The 13,267-nt window shown below is 47.1% G+C and overlaps 1 protein-coding gene across 1 annotated transcript in view; it reads right to left on the bottom strand.

The window, feature by feature from the left end:
• Positions 1-3,605: 3,605 nt before the first annotated feature.
• C7 (complement component 7) overlaps positions 3,606-13,267 on the bottom strand; it is a 47,170-nt gene continuing 37,508 nt past the window's right edge. The window contains exons 16-18 of the mRNA XM_006774551.2: positions 10,557-10,647; positions 7,493-7,677; positions 3,606-4,787 (exon numbers count right to left, since the gene is read on the bottom strand). Coding sequence (XP_006774614.1) covers positions 4,606-4,787; positions 7,493-7,677; positions 10,557-10,647 — 458 coding nt within the window. The 3' untranslated portion in view covers positions 3,606-4,605. The remainder of the gene's footprint in view (positions 4,788-7,492; positions 7,678-10,556; positions 10,648-13,267) is intronic.

Genomic DNA, 13,267 nt, shown 5'->3' with positions numbered 1-13,267 from the left:
TTCTAGAGGCCCAGTGCAAGCATTCATGCATGGGTGCAATCCAGCTGGCCCACTCTGATTGGGCCGATCCGGCCAGGCTGGCTGGGGTGGAGGGGATGGAAGAGGTTGTCCAGCCAGCCCCGCCCCCAATAGGGGAGGGCAATCAGGGGCAGGGAGGCCAGGGGAGGGGCCTCAGGTAATTAGCCAGCTGGCCCCATCATCTGGTCGAACTCCTGGTCGAGGGGACAATTTGCATATTAGCCTTTTATTATATAGGATGATGACCACCTCCACTAGCTATTATACTTCTCTTAATCCAAATGCTTATGGTGGGTTAGTGTGTGTCTGTGAGTTTGTGGGTATAAGAAATTTTGGTGGGTATAGAGCAAATTATAAATTGTGGGGTTCAAAAATATTTATTAATACTTATCTTAATCAAAAGGAAAAGTGATTCATATTTATGTGCAGACACATAATAAGCTGTTTCAGGGGATGCTGGGTAAGCTAGCTGTTCAGCCTCCACAGCTCTGAGTGGCCAATTACCAGCAGGACGGGTTCACAATTCCCAAATGAAGCTGAGATTAGCCATGGCCTACCCAGTGGAGAGGGGGGCCTCAATCAAGCTAGTTGCCTAGTCTAGCTAGTCACTGAGCAGAGTTTGTCATTTGTCAGATATTTCTGCTTGCCATTCTGTACCCAAACATACCCCACCTGAACACCAAGAACCTTCCCTCCGTCAAGGGCACTACAAGGGCCTTAGGCTGGTAGGCGTGGGAGGAAAGTTCTGCACAGAGCTGATGGGATGGGGCTCCCTGAATCTCAGGGCATTGACAAGCAGCACGCCTGTCGGTCCATGATTAGGAAGTTGGTGCTGCGTCACGGGAGGCACTGGCCAATGCAATTAGGAGGTCATCCGAAGCAGCTTCTCTGACCAGGTGACTTGCAGGGCCACTTCCACTGAGTGATGATCTATAGGATATGGCTGGGCTCCCAGGTACCTCTCTGAAGCTGGTGATGGTTAATGCACCAGCCAATCCCCTGCCCCCCTCTGTCCCTTCCCCCTCCACCACCTAAAGTCCAGGTGATTTTAATCTCAGCACTTTCTACCTTCTCCTCCAAGACTCTATCCCAGTGGTTCTCAAGCTTGGCTGCACATTAGAATCACCCGGGAATCTTTTTAAAATCCTGATCTCTGGGCCTCATCCTCCAGAAATTCTGTTTCTTTGTTATGAGGTGAGGCCACAACATTAGTAACAAAGAAACAGAATTTCCGGAGAATGAGGCCCAGAGATCAGGATTTTAAAAAGATTCCCGGGTGATTCTAATGTGCAGCCAAGGTTGAGAACCACTGCTCTATCCCATCCTCATCCAGATGGCCCTCACCTGGCTTGAGGCAGAGGGAAGGGCAGGCAAGAAAATTATCACACTCCCTCTAGTTTTTTTTTTTTAATTTATTGCTTAAATATTACATGAGTCTTCCCTCTATTTTCTTTGCGATCAGTTTTAATGGCATAAATAGTCCTTCCAGCTTCCCTCAAAGCCCTCTCTTTAGCTATTTGAGACTTTATTTTGGAAATCTCAAATATTTTTAAAGATTTAACATTGTAAGTTACTTTCTCCTTGCAGACCCACTGACTCAAACCTAATTCTCTTATAGACAACTAGAGGCCCGATGCATACAATTCGTGCAAGAGTAGGCCTTCCTTCCCCCAACTGCCGGCACTGGCTTCCCTCTGGCACCTGGGACCCGGGCTACCCTTGCAGCTCCAGCTTCATCCAGAGGTCATCCAGAAGGACATTTGGTCTAATTAGCATGTGATGCTTTTATTATTATAGATTGTGAATGTCTCTAACTAGAGGAAAGGTCAAATATAGGAATGTTCAGGGGGGAAAAAAGGCATGAAATTACATATTTCAAGACAGCATTTCACTACAACCTCATTCACTGCTCCCCTCCTTCTCTAACTGCTCATTAATCCCTTCCTTCTCCTTCACTAACTCTGCGAAACATCTTTCTCAAACTTCAGCTGTCAAATCTGCTAGTTCCTCTTTACAGGCCTCTTTCTCCTGTAGCATTTGACAGTGCCAACCACGTCTTCTGCCTCAATTAGGAAAGGGGTGGGGGAGCAGAAGTAGTAGACACCTAACTCCAAGTTAGCTTAAGGCAAGAGGAGAAATTACTGGAAAAATACTGATCTCTCTTCTACCAAATAAAGGACTTGTTCAACTCTTTGTTTTGAGATCTACACCTGGGTCTGGCATTTTCAAATCTATCCCCCGATCCAGGGCAGAAATTAACTTCATAATAAACTCTAACAAATGTAGTTGGACTCAATTAAACATTTCTGTAATTATTGTTTTCAATCAATGTAAACCTACCTCCCCATAACTTGCATATATTATATCTGAGTTGTCACTCAAGGACTATTTGGTATACAAAGCTGGACCTAGGTGAGACCTGGGTACAGCCATTGTGGAATACTGTATGGAGGTTCCTCAAAAAGTTATAGGTAAAACTACCATATGATCCAGCAACCCCCCACTTGTGGGTGTATATTCAAAGGAATTGAATTCGGGATCTTGAAGAGATACCTGCACCCTCCTGTTCATTGCAACATTGTTCCCCTCTCCCTTCCTCTCTCTCTGAAAATCAATAACCTATTCTTTTAAATCAAAAGAAGAAGAAGTAAAGAAAAAGAAGAAAGAGGAGGAAGAGGAGAAGGAGGAGGGGGGAATGAGGAGAAGAAGGAGGAGGAGGGGGAGGAGGAGGAGAACAAGGAGGAGGAGGGGGAGAAGGAGGAGAAGGAGAAGGAGAAGGAGAAGAAGGAGAAGGAGAAGGAGAAGGAGAAGGAGGATAAAACCCTGTGTTATCTTACTTACATGTGGAATCTAAAATAATCGAGTTGATAGAAGCAGAAGTTACAATGGTGGTTGCGAGGAGCTCAGAGGGACAAATGGGGAAATGATGGTCAAGGGTAGCAAGTGTCAGTTATGTAAGATGATTGAGTTCTAGAGACCCACTCTACAGCATAGCTGTAGCCATGTGCAAGATATAGTGCCGCTGGCTAACAATACTGTAATGGATGCTTAAATTTTTCTAAAAAGGAAGATCTTATATTGCCTTCCTACAATAATAATAATGGGAGTAGGAGGAGACTTTGGGAATTGATGGATATATTTATGGACTCAATGGGAGTATGCTTCTCCTCAAAGTCATCAAGTTGTGGTATTCATTAAACATGGACAGATTTTTATTTTTTATATGCTTTTATTGATTTTTTTTGAGAGAGGGGGAAAAGAGAGGGATAGAGAGAGAGAAACATCGATGAGAGAGAATCATCAATAGGCTGCCTCCTGCACACACACACACACACACCACTGAGGACCCAGCCCAAAAGCCAGGCATGTGCCCTGATCAGGAATCAAATTGATGACCTCTTGGTCCTGGGTCGATGCTCAACTGCTGAGCCACACTAGCTGGGCATGCACTGCTTTTTATATGTCAATCATACCTCAAAAAGTAGCTTAAAAATAAAAGTATATTTTAAAAGAACTCGTTAACCATTCTTCATGGGAATATTCTTTAAAGTTAAACATAATACAGATCAAAAATTTCCAAAGGATAGTACCTTCAATTAGTATTTTAATCATTGTCATTTTACATTGTTGCAATGTATTTATCAGTATCAGAAAAATACAGAAATATTATTTGCATATAAAAAAACATATTTTAAATTCCATTTAAGCCCACTCATTTCATCTCCCACAGCTATTTTCTTTTTGCTTTGTTTTGATAAGGAATAAATTGAATGCCAATGTTTCAAATTGATCTACCTCTATGGCTCCCTGAAAAATCTCGGTGTGTACCCACATCAGAGAAAACTGTTCTCTTTAACATGCAAGCATGCCATACAGGCATGAACTTGATCTTCCTACCAAGGAAAAGGGGCAAGAGGGGCAAATTGCAGGTCTTGTGTTTGACTCATACAAAAAAACACACACACACAAAGAAAACAACAAAGAAGACTGAGTTGTATGTGTTCTCAGACAAAAAGGCAGAAGCTGCCCATGCATAGAGCATGTTGAGTTTGGCACCGACAATTCATGTTTCAATCTACATGAGCCAATAGGGTGAAGCACAGGTTTGCTTCTTGGGATGCAAAGATTGCACCTGCCTTTTCCCATTCAAGGTCTGCTTTGTATTCAGTTTCACTGGGGGAGGCCCGCCTCTCTAATCTTCCTGTTTCCTAATCAATTTGCAGAGTGTGTTGGGGCCCCTGGGCGGGGCCAATCAGACTGGAAAGAATCATAGGCTTGAAGGTAGCAACCCTCTAATTTTCCCATTGAAAGTCAAGGCCCAGAGAAGTCAGCGACTTTTCCAAGAACATGCAGAGGCGCATGGCTATTCTCCATCCCGGCTGATGTTTTAGGAAGAGGAGAACGAGGATTTGAGTCGGGGTTGGCTTAGGCAGGCGGCGGGGAGCCGAGGGGAGCAGGGGGCCCTGGAGGGATGGAGACAGAATGCGCCTCCACCGGACAGACGCTGTCTGAAGTGCTCAGTGAGCTGATGTCTCAGCGCAGCCACAGCGGTGGCCGATCCCGAGCAAGCCAACAGCCGCCCGGCACCTACTGGGGTCCCCCCTCGCAGGGCTCTATGCTGGTGACGGACACGCTCTGTCCTCGACACATCAGGACACCGGCCTGGCACTCGGTCATCGTCCGCTTGGCGCCGTCCACGTCCACGCAGACCGTGCTGCCTTCCTCCTGGCACTCCGAGGCTTCTCTGCATTCACACGCACTGCCCTGGGCTGGAAAAGAAGGAAGACGGGCCCATGGGCACATCGTGGCGATGGCGAGTCGGGGCGTGCCCTCCCTGTGGTGGTTAGCGACCCATGGGAGCTCCTGCTCCCAGCAATGGAACCCACCACCCCCTGGCATAGGACCAGGAAAGCCAGGCAATTTGCTCCGCTCAGCATAGGCAGGTTTGGAAACCGGTGCCAAGCTTGCGGTTACTATCTGGAGCACGTAGGCAATTCTCCCAAGGCAAGAGCTGTCCAGCTCTGTCCTAGTCCAGGGGGCCGTGCAGGGGAATCAGAACCTGAGTAGGACCTTCAAGCTCCCCAACCAAATGAGGAGACCTCAGCAAAGATCTGGGTGGCAAGGGTCAAACAGAGACAAAGAACCAAAGAATTCAACTGGCGTTGAGAGAGAGAGCATGCAGCACCAAAGGCCGCATATCCCCCACACAAAGCAGACACAGGCTGTGCAGGGGACTCTGAGCGCTCCAAGTGTCAAGGCTGGACTACACCAGCCAGGCGTCTCCAGAGGAGAGTGACAAGGTCAGCCAGCCAACCATGGTGACTGCCAAATCCAAAATGACCCAGACATGGCTAGAGTTACAAATGTCATTGTCTGTGCTGTGTACCCCGACTGGCTGACACCTTACAGATCCCACAGTCCAGCTCCCATACTTACAGTTGGGGAAGCTGAGGACAGGGACCCAACCCTCCCCCCTTGGTGGTACAGCTGAAACCGTGCCAAGCCAGGCTATGCCAGTGGTCATGGTCAAGGTCACTGTAAGTGCCTCTTGGACATAGCACTAAAAATACTGAATCACAACTTCTCGATTCCTTCCAGGAGAAAGTGTCAGCGTGGCACTGTGGGTCTTTAACACTAAACTCCTTTTCCCAAAGAAACAGCCTCCCTCAAGCTCCCAGCGCCACTGGCAAGACTCTACGACCTCATGTTGTTTCGTTATACATAGTTTGATAGTTACCTATACTTAGTGGCAAGTCAGACTTCCTTTTAAGAAGTGATATAAAATTTCTGTTTTTATAAATAGTTATTTTTATGAGGCTATTTTTTTATGAAATTGAGACACACAGATGTACTTATGTTTCTACAAAAAGGTTTTAGACACAATACAGAATTTCTAGCATGAAGTCACAAGATGTTAAAAATAGTTCAACACAGTAAGTACACCTATGCCCTCCCCAGCGCAGCTACAGAGGGGAAGAGGCAGCTAGCAGGCCTGGAGGGAGCCGTGCTCTGCGAGGGCCTTCCCAGCTGACAAGAAGCCAGAGCGCCACCCAGCAAGAGGGTGTGGGGCGAGTCTGTGCCATCAAAACAGCTATACCCGACGCCAGGTTCTGCTTCCCAGCCTCACCTCTTCCTGAGCCCCCACCCACCTCCGCCCTGGACCAGCACCCCACTTCTCCTCTCAGTCCTCCCTGAACCCTCGTCAGTGGATTGGATCATGACAGGCTCTGTCTCTATGCAGAACACGGGACATGCACACTATGTAGCATATGCAATGACCTCAAGGCTGGGGCCCTGCATCCGTGTCTCCTCTGCCTGGAGGGCCATCCAGTGACCTCTAGAATGGACTGGACACTCACCAGGCAGGCTGGGATAAGAAGGCATATTTCCTTCAGGAAATGGCCCACGAGAGAAGTGACCAGGGACCTGAAAGACCACGAGGTGTTTGAAGGCACCTGGACTCAGCTGGGCCTAGGAGAGACCAGTGGCCTTGCTGGCTGTTTGTCGCAGGGATAGCCTGTTGGCCCGGATTATCCCTAGAAGCCAACAGCATCACGAGACACTAGATAGGGTCGTGTGGCTCTTATGCCGGAGTGGACCCTGGGGCTGGGGAAAGCACAATGAGAGGCCATTCATGGAAGGTCATGGGTGAGCTCTGAGGCAGATGTCAGCACTGCAGATGCTGACCCAGCCCTGGACCCTGAAGGTCCTACACTGATACCACGTCCAGAGCTTAAGAGCAGCCTGGACCGTGGATCCCACCAGCTTCTTGCTCAAAATGGAGAGGGAACTGGCCAGATTCAGTTCAGCTCTCAGCACCTGATCCAGACGTGCCTCTGAGGGATGGAGAAGGCTCCCTGCCCGCCCAGCACCATAGGGCTCAGTGGGACTTGCAATGGCCCAGGAGGACCCCCTGGCACAAAAAGCTCAGGGCTGAGCCCTTGCCACAGGCCACCTAGCTGCAGCATTGGGTATAGCACCCCTAGAGTTCACTCTGCAAGGTGCCTGGCTGCATGGAGGCAGGGCTGGGGGGAGAGGGAGGGGAAGGGCTACTCTGCTCTAGCTCTTCTCTCCTGGCAAAGCCCAAACTCCAGGTACATAAGGTGGATAATACAGGGACAGAGCAAAAAGCATGAAGGCAGAATGGGACTCAGGGAGGCCTGGGAGGACATGCAGACCATTGGGAAGGGTTCTTGGCCTCCAGGTACTTGACCCAACCCGCTTCCCAGGGAGCCAGTGCAGGCGAGTGGTTTGCTCTCAGACCAGTCTGAGTCGTTGACATCCTCGGGGGTCCTCTCGGATCTGCTGCTAGGCTAGAAAACCACATTTTCTAAAACCTCAGCACTATCGCTTTAGCATGTTTACAGTTCCAAATCAGAACTTCCCCTTGCTGTTCTCACTTCAGCAGCGTATACCAAATTCGTGAAGCACCATATTCTTAAAAAGAAAAGAAACAAAGGAGAAATGCCCTCACCGTCGCATTTCTCCCACAGTGGACACGCGCCGCACGCCTTCCTGGCGGAGGCCGGGGGAGCACAGCTCTCTGAGCCCATCAGGGAGAAGTTTTTACCCTGACATTGGAGGGCATGCACCTTGCAGACCGTCAGAGGCAGTATCCTTTGGTTTTTCTCGTCCCGAGCACATACACCCAAGGAGGACCTGAAACGAATTTTTTTAAATCACATTATTTACCAGCTTTTCATTCTTAAAAGCGGAGGGTGAGAAGTGGCAGGTGAGGTTCTGAGCTCAGGGTCTCGGGTGTCATCACCCACAGCAAAGAGATGGAAGGGAAACTCACACCCCCTTCCTTTCTCAATGAACATATTTTGCTCTCTATTTGCTCAGAACTTCTAGAAGCTTAGATAGCTAGTCTGGATCTAGTTTCATCTAGATCACAGCAGAGACAGCAGATGAGAAGAGAAGGCAGCTCTGCTGGGACAGCAGGGGGACTGACCGCAGGGAGGGACAGAGAGCACACCAAGATCCAGCCCCAGAGGCTCTGGCGGGACTGGACCACCGGCTGCAGAGCACTCACACTCTCCCAGCCCCAAGGCCCTGAGAGTCCCATTCACAGTTCACAGCCCATGACCGAAGCCTCCGAGAAGATGAAACTGCTTCATCGCTAATTGCTGGTGTCTATGTTTACAAAATACTTTAGAAACCTTTCCATAAGTGTTATTTTTTCTTAAGCATTGGTGTCAAAATGATGAGACCCAACTTGGGAGAAATATAAACAAGCACACCTCACCCGGCCGGCATGGCACAGTAGTTGAGCATTGACCTATGAACCAGGAAATCACGGTTCGATTCCCAGTCAGGGCACATGCCCAGATTGTGGGTTCAATCCCCAGTGTGGGGCATGCAGGAGGCAGCCAATCAGTGATTTTCTCTCATCGCTGATGTTTCTACCTCCCTCTCCAGCTCCCTTTCTCTCTGAAATCAATAAAAATGTATTTAAAGAAATAAAAAATAGCCCTAGCTGGTGTGGCTCAGTGGACTGAGCGTCGGCCTGTGGGCTGAGGGGTCCTGGGTTCGATTCCAGCCAAGGGCACATGCCCGGGTTGCGGGCTCGATCCCCAGTGGGGGGTGTGCAAGGAGGCAGCCAATCCATGATTCTCTCTCATAATTGATGTTTCTCTCTCTCCCTCTCCCTTCCTCTCTGAAATCAATTTAAAAAAATAAAATAAATGAACATATGCTCAGGTGAGGATTTTAAACAATAATAAATAAATAATAAACAAGTGCATATCTGAGTGTTAATGGGTAAGGAAGGCTTTACTGTAGTGAAACCTGGCACAGCAACGCATTTTTGTAGAGCAGACCAAGTCTATCTTCACTTGTATATACATTAGTTTTAATATCTTCTTCTCTGACCAAGTAGTAAGTTGACCTGGAGTTGTTTGCACCAGGAAAACAAATCCTGGTGTATCTCCTTTATCTGTCTTTAGACTCTTTAAATAGAACTACTCAGAGCAGCTTCAGAGGCGGAGACTCTGCAAGGCCACCTTGTGTCAGGATCTGATATGTAATCTCCCGCACACCACCTCTATAAAGAGCAGGCTGCTGATAAAGGAATGAATCGGAGAATTTGGAAAGATGATGAAAGTGAATCAAAGTAAACAATGATGAATAGAAAATAACAGCCCCCTCAGAATATCCGGGGCCCAAGCACCGTTGCCATTCACACTATTTCACTGCGTTCTCTCCTTCACGGGAGAAGTTCCTTCCTGTAAGGTGCCACCATGACCACACTACCCACTGTAGGTGTTCGTGGAGTTGGATGTACACATGGATGGTGATAATAACTGAAAGCCACGTAAGTGGCCAGTAAATGTGTGTTCTGAGTAAGTCCGGGGCCTGGATATCTCCCACGTGCCTCTTCTGAGTCACTCTCTCTCTTCTCCACGCTGCCCGGAGGACTGACGGGTAAGACACATCCACAGACTTCCTTGTCCTCTAGCTTTGAGGGCATTTCATCGATGGGGAGCGATGGCAGGAGACTGGAAGGGGAAGAGAGTGCAGATTCCCTGGCTCCCTCCTGGGGAATTTCTGAGGTCTTTTCTCAGCTGCCATCTCCACACCTCCCTCTGTCTCTAGGTTTTCCTAAATGCTCCTCTCTTGATCCTCCAGGCTTGGGCATGGAGATACACCCGAGTTGTGACCCATGAGGACCCTGCCCTGTGGCTTGCAGTGTCCTTTCCTCTCCCACACTTCAGTTCATTTGGAAAGAGATGACAGTGAATCAAAGTAAACCCCCTCTGTCCTCATCCAATCCTGCCATCTGAACCTGACTAGGACCATGGCACAGACATCTAGCAACTCCTTCAGGTCTCCTCCTACAATGGGCTGGTTTCCAGGTGGCTGGCATCTTTTGTTTTGTTAATCCTCACCCAAGGGTATTTTTCCATTGATTTTTAGGGAGAATGAAAGAGAGAGGGAAAGACAGAGAGAAACATTGATGTGAGAGAAACACATCGATTGGTTGCCTTCTGCACAAGCCCTGACAATGGCCCAGGCCAGGGAGGAGCCTACAACTGAGGTACCTGCCCTTGACTGGAATTGAACCTGGGGCCCTTTGGTCCACAGGCCAACTCTCTACCCACTGAGCCAAACCAGCTAGGGCCAGTTAGGTGGCACCTTATAAAGCAATCTAGAGACAGACATTTCCAGAATCAGAAAAGCAGCTACTTTTTTCCCTGTCGGCATTGCTTGGAGAGGTTATGTCTCAGGAGGATTTCAGTCCTAATCCTCTCAAATTTGAAATGCTCAGGTGACACTTTGTCGTTTTGCACCACTTTATAGAGAGAACAAGTAGTCCTTCGGCCTCGCTAGCCAGGTGAGAGCACTGCTGATGCCCCCGTTGTCAGCCCAGGTGACACTTGCCAGGCAAGTAACAGGCAGCGGATGGACAGGTGACAAAGCGCAGAGCCTTAGCCCTTGGGAAGCAGCACCTTCCACCGAACAGAGACCAGCATCCAAGAAATCATTCTCTTAATCTTGAGTAAAATGAAACAGAAGTGAGCGAAGACAGGGCTTACCGACATTCGTAGGGCATTTTACAAACACATCTGGAATTCTTCACTTTCTCCCAGGGCTGACACCGAGGCACTGCCTGTGTCACAGGGCCATCTAAAAGGCAAGAGATACGAGAGTCATTGGGAGAAGAGCCCCTTCATGGTAAACAACGCATCATTTTCAGGGTGAAACTGGCTCTATAATGTTCTCAACATGTTGGCACAGTAAAAATATAAAGCTGGGCCCTAATCGGTTTGGTTCAGTGGATAGAGCTCCGGCCTGCGGACTGAAGGATCCCAGGTTCGATTCTGGTCAAGGTCATGTACCTTGGTTGTGGGCACAGTCCCAGTAGGGAGTGTGCAGGAGGCAGCTGATCAGCTGATCGACGTTTCTTTCTCATCGATATCTCTAACTCTCTATTCCCTCTCCCTTCCTCTGTAAAAAATCAATAAAATAAATTATATATATATATAAAGCTGGAAGGCATTTTACAGGGGATAGAACATTCCTCGGAGCACCCTTCAAATAGCGTCATTGGTCCCAGCAGCTACCGTTCCTCGAGCATTTACTATCAGCTATGCACTTCTTATACACTGCGATATCTAACCTCCCTAACAAATGCCCATCTAAGAGGTGAGGATAGTAAAGGTCAGAGAAGTTACGAAGTTGGTCCTAGTTCACAGATTTAATAGGTTGGCCAGGCCAGGATTCAAGTTCATGCTTGTCTGAATCCAAGGCCAGTAGAGCAGGCTGCTTTTTATCAAGAAGTTGGTGTTCAGGGCTCACTTTGGCAGCACATATACTAAAATGGGAATGATTCAAGGAAAATCAGCTTAGGCTCTGCTCAAGGGTGGCATGCAAATTCATCATAGACACAGACTACAGAGTGGTCTGGAGACATTTTGGGTTGTTACACTAGAGGACGCTACAGACGTCCAGTGGGTGGAGATCAGGGATGCTGCTAACTACTTCACAACGTATAGGACAGGCTCCCACCTGGAATGAATTACCAGGCCCATCATTCCAATCATGTTGGAGTTGAGAAATGCTCATCTAAATGTACCAAAACTAAAGTTCAGTGCTAAAGCCATGTAAATTATTTCTGCATTTTGATTAGAACATCGTTTGGTAATCATTCTTAAGCATGAAATTTCAGATTTTAAATATTTTCTAAAAATTATTATAATGTCCTTGTGAAAATTACTTATAGAATTACCTAGACCAAAACTTTTGCATTTAAAAAGAGCATAACTTTGTTTTCTTTGTAGCTCAATTAGCCAAATAAGCATGCTCTTAGGACTCACATAGAGTATGTACCTTTACTATTTTGAAACCAGATTATCTCCACATCAAGACTAAACCCTGCCTGGGCAGGGAGTAAGGGTTTAGTGTTTAATAGGTACAGAGTTTCCGTTTGGAGGATGAAAAAGTTCTGGAGATGGTGGGTGGTGATGGTTTCAACAATAAAGGGAATGAACTCAATGCCACTGAACTGTACATATTTAAAAATGGTTAAAATAGTAAATTTTATGGTGTGTATAGTTTACCTCAATAAAAAAGACTAAGTATGGATTCAGCAGGTATTTTAAAACATTAACTTTAGCCCAGCCGGTGTGGCTCAGTGAATGAGCACTGACCTATGACCAGGTTTGATTCCTGGTCAGGGTACATGCCCAGATAGCGGTCTCGATCCCCAGTGTGGGGTGGGCAGGAGGCAGCCAATCAGTGATTCTCTCTCATAATTGATGTCTCTCTCTCTCTCTCTCTCTCTCTCTCTCTCTTTCTCTCTCTCCCTTTATCTCTGAAATGAATAAAAATTAAAATAAACATTAATTTTAGAGGCTGACAAACCTGGAATTTTTTTACTGATTATGAGCTTATTTTAAGGGAAGTTATTATTGTTATCAACATCGTCCCAAAAACACGCAGGTGTGAAAAACATCCTTCATTCAAACTACAATAGAATTTGCTACTGAGTGGGAGGAATTTTATACCAAATTGTGCTATAATAGGGCTGAGGCAGACATTTGAGAAAGACAAGTATATAATCTCCTTTGGAATGAAGGAGCAACCTCATCAAACCTACATTGTTCTCTTTAATTTTAGAATCACCCATCTATTGCATGGACATCCCAAATAAATTTGTATTTCTGCTTCAGTGCATATAGGAAGAAAAACACCCCTACCCAGTTTGGCTCAGTGGATAGAGCGTTGACCTGCAGACAAAGGGTGCCGGGTTCGATTCCGATCAAGGGCACATACCTGGATTGCAGGCTCGATCCCCAGTAGAGGGCACGCAGGAGGCAGCTAATCAATGATTCCCTTACATCTTTGATCTCTCTTTCTCTCTCCCTCTCCCTTCCTCTCTCTGAAATCAATAAAAATATGTTTTTTTAAAAAAATACCTGTCTCTGATATGGGCCTTTGGCAGCCAAAGAGCAGGTGGAAGCTGGGTGGGAGGTGAGCATTCCATTAGACAGGCTGCCCTGCTGTCCTGTCATTTATGATCTACTTAAATAGTGGGTTTCAACCTGTGGGTCGCGACCCCTTTGGCGGTCGAACGACCCTTTCACCGGGGTCGCCTAAGACCATCCTGCATATCAGATATTTACACTACAATTCCTAACACTAGCAAAATTACAGTTATGAAGTAGCAACGAAAATAATTTTATGGTTGGGGGTCACCAACATGAGGGACTGTATTTAAAGGGTCAGGAAGGTTGAGCACCACTGA

The sequence above is a fragment of the Myotis davidii genome, unplaced genomic scaffold (genome assembly GCF_000327345.1).
Source record: "Myotis davidii unplaced genomic scaffold, ASM32734v1 scaffold348, whole genome shotgun sequence".
Classification (NCBI taxonomy): Eukaryota; Metazoa; Chordata; class Mammalia; order Chiroptera; family Vespertilionidae; genus Myotis; species Myotis davidii.
This window is presented reverse-complemented; position numbering and strand designations above follow the sequence as displayed.